Below are 9,040 nucleotides of genomic sequence, written 5' to 3'. Positions count from 1 at the left end.
GCAAGCTCCTGGGGAGGGAGGATGGGGAAGCTTAGTGTTAGCTTCCAAGCAGTATCCACTGCAGGGCAGTCAAAGCTGGCTTACAGGGCCGCTATGGGTCAGGGGAGCACTAATCTTGTGAGTTTCTAAGACCGAAGCTCTTTCTGGGAGCAGCAAGCTTTGTTTTTCTCTTGAGGAGCCACGGGTGGTTTTGAACTGCCGACCTTGAGGTCAGCAGCCTTACGCGTCATCCCTACGTCAGCAGGGCTGCTCTGAGCAATATAGAAAGTTATGAGCGTTCCTGAGACACTGAGTTGGGAGACGGGGGCGGTGGGGGAGAATGTGTGAGTCAGGCTGACAGACAGGTGGTCGATGCTGTGGTCAGGTCCATTGCCTTGGTTCTGTCGGTAATGACCCATAGCGACCCTGCGCACAACCGAAGGAGACACTGCCCCGTCCTCCATCATTCTCACGATGGCTTCTATGCTGTAGCCCGTGGCTGCAGCCCTGTGTCCATCGATCTCTGAGGGCCTTCCTCTCTTTCACTGACCTTCTGCCAGTCAAGCAACTAGTCCCAAATCCACTCCCACCCCACCCTCCCAAAAAACCAACTCCCCAATCCCTGACCGACTTTAATGTGGATCAATGAACAGTGCACTATGCGGCCAGAGGCCCTGGCAGAGAAAACAGGAAAATGGGCTGGGCTTTTTCGGGAGGATGCCCGGCCTCATGTCAGGAAAAATCTGGGGAACTTAGAGGCGGGCAGGTGGCAATGGCCTAGCTGGCCTACACCCAGGACCTGGTGGGGCAGCTGCCTTGGCCAGACCCTTCCAACTGCACCTAGTGTCCACACACGGTCAGGACACCCCCGTGGACCATTGCCACCTGCTTCACCCGGGATCCCCTGGCCTCTGTCCAAGCATGGACCGTCTGGTGGTGTTAGCTGCCCGCCAGTGGACTGATCTGCGGCTACCTCGCACGTGCAGAGAACCGGCAGGGTTTGCAACCACGTGACCAAGGTGCCAGATGAGTTCTGGTGCTGCTGCGGGTAAACTGTCAAGCTGGTAGCTGCCAGGTTGCTGGTTTGAACCCGGGGGCCAACCCAGGGGCCAAGGTTGCTGACGGCTTGGGGACTAATTTATAGTGCTCTGTTTTGGGTTGAGATGAGTCAGGATAGAGGCACCCTGGTATCGTAGTGGGTTATTAGCTAAGTTACGAACTGCAAGGTCAGCAGTTCAAAACCACCAGCTGCTCCGAGGGAGAAAGATGTGTCTTTTTATTCTCATAAAGAGTTCCAGTCTTTAAAACCCACAGGGGCAGTTCTACCCCGTCCTACAGGGTCACTGTGACACAGAATCGAAGGGACGGCAGTGAATCAGAATTGACTATAAAGTCCTTTGTTTATTAAATAATTTTATTGGGGGGCTCTTACAAATCTAATAACAAGACATCATTCAATAGTATTAAGCACACTTGTACATTGTTGCCATCAACATTTCCCAAAACAGTTTCTTTCTTATGAAGTCTTTTTGTCTGAAATGAACTTGGATGTCGCTAAAGAATCCCAGCCTGCTTCTGTTTCATTTGTCCTCCTTTTAAAGACGACAAACGTTGAGCAGTTACGGGTGAGAAATCTCCTGTGTGTGTGTGTGTGTGTGTGTGTGTGTTAAAGGCTGTGACCTTTCTCTGTAACATTATTTAAACAATTATAAATTCAACATTGGTCTCCCTTTTGTTGGTGGAAGAAGAGTTACAAAGAAACACATATTCTGTGTAGTCCCAGGGCCCACGTGATCCAATCAGATTGGTGAGAGTATCACATTCACCTCCCTCCTTCCCTAGTTTCCTGTCCCTTTCCTGGCCCGCCCTGGAGCTCCCCTCTCCCTGCTCCCCATTTCCTCGCCCCCTGCCCTCCTTGCAATCTTTAAAGCCTCAGCCTTTGGTAAGCAAACCATTTCCTTTTTATTTCTTTTTCTCTATAATAGTTCGCTGAGCACAATGTCATGTCTGGCTTTGTCCGTGTCTTAAGGTGTTCGGCGGACGCGCCTTGTGTTCTCACAAGGATCCTTATTCCCTGGTGAAGGAGTCCTGGCAGTGGAGGCGTGCTTCTGGGCTGGACTGTGAGCCTCATGTTCCACAGTTCGAAACCACCAGCAGCCCCGCAGTAGAAAGACAGTTTCCACTCCCGTCTGCACAGTCTTGGAAGCCCACGGGTGGGGCTCTGAGTCAATGGATTGTGCGTTTGTATAGTCCAGTCACGATTCCATTCTGGTGTGAATGTACCAGAGCTTGTACCATTCCTCGATAGCTGGACTTTAAAAAATTGTTTCCATCTTTTTGCCATTGTAGAACTTGCTTCCATAAACACAGGTGTACCTAGGTGTGTTCATGTTCTGTTGTTTACTTCCTTAGGACACAGACCCAGTAGAGAGACTGCAGGATTATAAGATACTTGTATTTGCATTTTTAAGGAAACTGATCTTCATAGTGTTGTACAATTCGACAATTCCATGGGCAGTGTATGAGTGGTCCAATCTCTCCACAGCCTCTTCAGCTCAGCAATTTTTATTTTCTGGGTATTTTTTCTTTAATTTTCCTGTAGGTGCCATTGTGAAGTGGCACCTCATGATTGTTCTAATGTGTATTTCTCTTTCTGATAATGAATATGAGCATTTCTTCATATGACTCTGGTCCCTGGATGTCATCTTTAGTAACGTGTCTGTTCATGCCTTGTGCCCCTATTGTATCGGGCAGGTTGTGTTTTTTTAATTTTTTATTAAGAGGTGGTGTTTTCGATAGATTTGTGAAACTAGCCCTTTCTCTGATACAGCATTGCTATTCCGCGCCACCCCCACCCCCATCTGTGCATTCTGTTGACTCACCTGATGAAGTTTATTGATGTGCATAGATGTCATATTTTTAGACGGTCCCATTCCTCGACGCTACCTTCCATAATGTGGGTATTTTTCATTGTGTATTTATGCCTGGTGCTATCACCCTTACGTTTGCCCCTATTTTTTCATTGCTGGTCTTTGTGGCTCTAGGGTGTCCAGTTAGGTCGGTAATCCATCATGAGCTCTTGATTGTACACGATGTGAGGTATGGGTCCTGGTTCCTTCTCCTGCAGGCGGAGAGCCAATGTCCCAGCACCATTTATTGAGAAGGCCATGTCTTCCACACTTAATATGTTTTAGCCCTTTATCAAAGTTCAGGTGTCTGATGTACTTGGTTGTCTTTCTGAGTTCTCAACTCCCATCTGTTGGTCGACGGATCCAACACTGCATCAGTACCAAGCTGTTTTGAGGACCTAAAATCTTTTCCTTTGGCGTGAAAGCCATTTATATGGTGCTTCCTTCCTTGGTAATAATGGTGTCATAAAATATTCATATTTATGAGACTGATTAATTTTGCTGAGCATAATATCCTCCAATTTTGTCCATCCGTGTCATGATGTATTCGACAGACTTTGAGACTTACTCTTTTTAAAAAAAAACAGCTTTCTTGATGTAGAATTCACATATCATTCAATACTCAATCACATCAAGAAGAGCTGTACATCATCTCCGCAGTCAGGTTCAGAACATTTTCGCATTCTTGCATGCATCACTGTTGCCTCCCTGCCACAGCCCCACGGAACCATCGCTCCCCTACCGTCTCTATAGACTCACCCAGCCCAGGTTTCATCCACAGAAAAGCGTCAACCACAGAAACCACACTAACAGCAGTAACAAAGTAAAACCGACCAAAAACCTCAATGGAAAAGAAAGCAGAAGATATTTAAACGCTAGAATGCATTTAAATGAATCATAAGAGAGATCAAATGACAGGGTGCTAAATTTTAACCTAACCGCATCTGCAACAAGCCACTTTCCACTGCATTCTGCATGAGAGCAAGACTATTCCCATCGCTGGTCCATGGTCAGAGGGGGTTCATCAGGGGCTTAATCCATGTGTATTTCCCTTCACTAAACAACAACAACAAAAACCCAAAACTTAAACAGCTTTTAAGTGGGTCAAAAGGGAGAACAAATAATAAGGTATTACATATTGACCAAGGTGCGCCTGCCCGAATCGACTTTGTAATGCTCACTGTATAACAGAACTGCTCACATCACTCAACTATGGCAGGTGTGAACCCTGCAAACGGATTTGGGGCTTCCACCGGCATCTACCGCCTTCTGCAAACCAGGTGTTCACAATGTAAACTCTGATACCATTCCCTCTTTCTGATTTGGATAAGATTATTTATAATCCTTGGCTCACACAGGCTGGTGTACTTTTTCTTGTGGACTTGGTTGACACCTCATTTAGATGGCTACTTGTTTAAAAACAAACCTTTAAGACTCCAGACACTATTTTTTCCGATAGCTAGACACCATCTAGTTTCTTCACCACACTTTGCTGTAGCATGCATGTCTTCAGTGATCTCTTCATGAGGCCAGGCATCAAGCAGAGCTATGCTATAAGGACTACTTATTCTTAGACGGGAGCTAGAATTAAGTGCAACCCCAACTCCATTCATTCATCTATGGTTTACACAGGTCTCTGGTTCACCTTAGAGGCCTCACTGTCATTTTATGTTAAATGACATTATCAATCATCCCCTGGGGCATCACTTCCACTTCCAGAAGTCAAAGCTGACTCATAGCGTAGCGACCCTATAGGGCAGAACAGCTCTTGTGAGACTGACTCTTCACAGGAATAGAAAACTTCATCTTTCTCCTGCAGTGTAGCTGGTGGGTTTGAGCCCATGACCTTGTGGTGAGCAGTTTAATGGCTAGCCCACTAATCCCCTAGGGCTCCTTGCTTCACTCATTTGCTGTTGTTGTTAGGTGTCAACAACTTAGTTCTTACTTTCACCGCCTGGTCCTGCACCGTCCGCACAATTGTTGCTATGTGGAAGCCCATGGTTGCAGCCACTGAGTCAATCCATTCTGTTGTTAAGAGCCTTCCTCTTTTCCACTGCCCCTCTATTTCACCAAGCATGATGTCCTTTCCCAGGATCGGTCTCTCCTGACAACATGAGATGAAGTCTTGCCATCCTTGCCTCTAAGGAGCATTCTGGTTGTATTTCTCCCAAGACAGACCTGTTTGGAATTTTTGTCAGTCCGTGTTGCTTTCAATATTCTTCCCCAGCACCACAGTTCAAATGAATCCATTCTTCACTCTTTCTTATTCAAGGCAAATCAGAAGCACAGAGGATACCACTTCACTATAAAGGCTGTTATCAGGAAGCATGCAATAAAAAGTGTTGATGAGGCTGTGGAGATACCGGAATTCCCCTGGGCTACTGCTGGGAATGGGAATGGCTCAGGGGCTTTGGAAAACAATCCTGCAATTCTGAAGGTAAAGTTGGAATGGCGACGACGTAGTAGTTGGCTGCAAGGTCAGTAGTTTGAATCCCCCAGCCACTCTGAGGGAGAAGGGTGGGACTTTCTACTCCCCTAAAGAGTGACAGTCTCAGAAACCCACAGGGCCAGTTCTACCCTGTCCTGTAGGGTCACTGTGAGTTGGGATCAACTCGATGGCAGTGAGTGTGGATTTGGGGTTACCACCGAGTGAGCGCCCCATGTCTGTGAAAGTCTGTGCTTGTTTTCCATAACCGTTTGCATGTGACTGTGTCTGCACCAGTTGCTCAGTGACATTGGCGCACATTCCACAGTGTGCAACATTTCCCTCATTGTGTTCAGGTGGTTCTAGTTTCCCTACTTCCGTATCTCCTCTCTACGCTTTGGAGCTATTGCTGACTTTGGTCTCACAGAGATGTCTTTTGCACGGAACCCCACTGTTGTTGTTGTTGTTAGGTGCGGCGGAGCTGCTTCCCACTCACAGCGACCCTGTAGCACAGAGCAGAACGGCCCCGGTGGACTTCCCACGCTGCCACTCTTTACTGGAGTAGGATTTCTCCCACGGAGGAGCAGCCGGTGGTTTCCAACTGCTGACCTTGTTGACAGCGGACCAAAGTAAAGTGTATGTCACTAGGACTCACTAGACTGTCAGTCTTTGGGAGCCGATTGGCATTTTTTCCCTGAGGAGCGACTGATGGGTGCAGCCAATCTTCTGGGTGGCAGCCTAGATCTTTAGTTGCAGGGCTGCCAGGGCGCCTAGAGACTTGCTCCATAGAGAAGGCAGGGGGTGGAGCTTGGTGAAGGGGCGGGGCGTGTGACCAACACCCCCCATGCAGATTAGCCAAAGAGAAGGCAGGGGGTGGGGCTTGGTGAAGGGGCGGGGCGTGTGACCAACACCCCCCATGCAGATTAGCCAAAGAGAAGGCAGGGGGTGGAGCTTGGTGAAGGGGCGGGGTGTGTGACCAACACCTCCCCCCCGCCCCCCCCCACCACACTCAGATTAGCCAAAGGGAAGGCAGGGCTTCGCACATGGGCCAGGGTGTGAATGAGGGGCGGGTCACTGGCGCCCAGTAGGAAGTGAGAAGACGCGAGCTTCGCGCAGGGGGCGTGGCCAGCGGCACGTGTTGAGGCGCGAGCTGCACGCGGCTCGGCGGGGCGGGGCAGGCGTGACGTCACAGACGGGCGACCCGTCTCTTCGCGCCTCCTCGGGAGCCGGCTGGGCTCTGTGAAGACGCCAAGATGGCGGCGAGTCACTATTACGGTTTCGCGCAGGGTGTCGGCTCGCAGTACAGGTAACCGCCCCGCGCGCCGCCCGCCGCCCGCCGCCCGCCCCGCGCGCCCGGCCCGGGGCAGCTGCGCCGGGGAGCCGGCCGGCCGGAGCCCTCAGGCGGCGCCTGGCGGACCGCGGGCGGCTAGGCTGGCTCCGGTGAAGATGGCGGCGCCCGCCGAGCCCGCGACCCCAGTCTGGGGAGGCCGGGGTGGGAGGGAGCCCGAGCCGCGCTGGGGAGGGGGCTGAGTCCCTGAGGGGCGGGGGAGACCTGAGCGTGGCTGGCGACGGTTCCACGGGGAGCCAAGCCCTGATTCGGGGTGGGACAGAAAGACCCGAGGGAAGGGCAGAGACCTGGGGGAAACTGAGGCACGGCGGAGCAGGGCAGGCAGGATGGGGTGGGGGGGGGAGGATAGGCACCTGGAACTTCGAAGGAAAGGGGACAGGGAGGCTGCGGAGAAGGGCTTGGGACCTTAAAGCTGGGTGGAGTAAACCAAGACCTGGAGAAGATGCCGAAGGGACCCTGGTGGCGCAGCGGTTAAGTGCTCAGCTGCTAACTGAAAGGGTGGAGGCTTGACTCCCCCAGTGGTTGCGCGGGAGAAAGATGGGACGGTCGCCTTGGAATCGGTGGGGCAGTTTTCCTCTGTCCAGCAGGGTGGCTGCAGCCTGCACCCAGAAACACAAGGGTGGGGAGGGGAAGAGAGCAGTTTAGAGAGAGAGAGAGACCAATGGATGGGACACAGACGGGACAATGCACACACACACACACACACCACCACCACCACCCCCTTTGGCATCAATATCCATCTGTCTCCTAGTGCCCTCTCTTGAGCCAGTTTCTTACTGACCCCATTAAGTCTACCAGAGATGCCCAACAGTCCCCCACCCCCACTCCCCAGGCTAGCCAGTGGCATTAACAGCTTGTTGGTCAAAGTTGAAAACGCACACACAGACCCTGTCACTGCATTGCCACTTGCTCTGTTCCTTCTGGTGGGATCTTGGATGCCAGGGGTTGGAACAAAGGACTGTGAAGAGCCAACCAAGGCCATCAGGAGCACTCCTGGTGTTGCCTGCTCCTCAGCATTTCCATGGTGGAATGTGGGACGATTGGTATTGGTGGTCGTCCTGTCCCCATCAGGGTGAGACTGAGAGCTGCTGTGCTCCTGAGGCTGAGCTGCCCCTCCTGTGCCTGCTAGTTCCTTGCCCTCCCTCCTCCCCCTTTCTCCCCTCTGTCTCTTCTCCCCATCTCCCCCACCCATCTCCTTTCTCTCTCTTCTCTACTTCTCTGCCTCCCTCTTGCATCTCTCCTCTTTCTTGCTCTCTACCTGTTCTCTCTCTTTCGCCGTCTCTCCAGTGTGTTTTGTAATCTGATGAAAACAAGGTGAATGCTCTGCTTTCCTGAGGATCCCCTTCCAGAGGAGAACGGGAGTGTTGCCCTGGTTACACTAGGGAATTGCCAGGCTCCAGGAGAGGTTTCTGGTGTCTCCCAAATGAGTGGACTTAGATCACCTCAGCACAGCTCTTATCTGGATTCAGATGACCTTATGAGGCAGCTGCCCGAGGTGAGACCAGTCAGTCTGCACCTTCAGCATCTAACCCCACGGAGAGCGGGTGCTATTCCATGAGAGACCCAAGGCTAAAGATAGCAGGGAGTTACTGCAAAGTCCTCTCTTCTCTTAGAGTCTCAGACCAGATAGATCAGGGGTGTCCTCTGGGTGCCTCTCCCCTACCCTCCCAGCCCAATTCCAGATGATTTTCACTTCACTGGATCTCCTGGGGGTTGAGTGACTTTTGTTCAGCCCCAACCCCTACTTGTGCATCTGTATCTTCCCTTTCCCCCAGCCTGGGATAGCGAGTCAGAGCCCAGGTCTTAGGAGCCCAAGCAAATGTGGCGTTTGGGCGAGAATGCGTAACCAGCCCGTGTCGGAAATCACCAAGGCAAAGACACAGTTCATCTCCCAAGGTTCTTGAGTCTGTCTTCTTGCTTCTGGAGGTGCAATGCCATTCCCTGGGGTGTGGCTAGTGCCTGCAGGGACATGCATGTTTCAGGTGGTTTGGGGGCAACTTCGTACTGGTTTGTGTCTGAGGACGTAAGGAGTGCAACGGTAGGCCCTCAGCTGCTCATCGGAAGTCTGGCTCTTCAGAAGAAAGGCCTGGCCACCAGTGTCCATAAAGACCACAGCCCAGGAAACCCTGAGGGGCAGCTCTGCACTGCCACGTGGCGTCCCTACGATGCCATCGTTGGTGTGTGGTGCCCTCGTGCTGGTTCTGACTCCTAGCAGCAGTTCGGTTGTACGACAGAAGGGAACACTGCCCGCTCCTGCGCCATCCTCACAATGGTTCTTACATTTGACCCCATTGTTGCATTGTTTGCATGCCATTCCATTTTATTCAGGGACTCATACAACTCTGATCACAATCCATACATACATCAGTTGTGGAAATA

The 9,040-nt window shown here is 51.3% G+C and overlaps 1 protein-coding gene across 2 annotated transcripts in view; it reads left to right on the top strand.

Annotated features, from left to right (window-relative positions):
• The first annotated feature begins 6,509 nt into the window (after positions 1–6,509).
• ZFR2 (zinc finger RNA binding protein 2) overlaps positions 6,510–9,040 on the top strand; it is a 47,767-nt gene continuing 45,236 nt past the window's right edge. Inside the window, exon 1 of one of the 2 annotated variants that reach the window (XM_075545064.1) lies at positions 6,510–6,619. In XM_075545064.1, coding sequence (XP_075401179.1) covers positions 6,567–6,619 — 53 coding nt within the window. In that variant the 5' untranslated portion in view covers positions 6,510–6,566. The remainder of the gene's footprint in view (positions 6,620–9,040) is intronic. The other variant, XM_075545065.1, reaches the window with a different exon arrangement.

This window comes from Tenrec ecaudatus, chromosome 1 (genome assembly GCF_050624435.1).
Source record: "Tenrec ecaudatus isolate mTenEca1 chromosome 1, mTenEca1.hap1, whole genome shotgun sequence".
Taxonomy (NCBI): Eukaryota; Metazoa; Chordata; class Mammalia; order Afrosoricida; family Tenrecidae; genus Tenrec; species Tenrec ecaudatus.
This window is presented reverse-complemented; position numbering and strand designations above follow the sequence as displayed.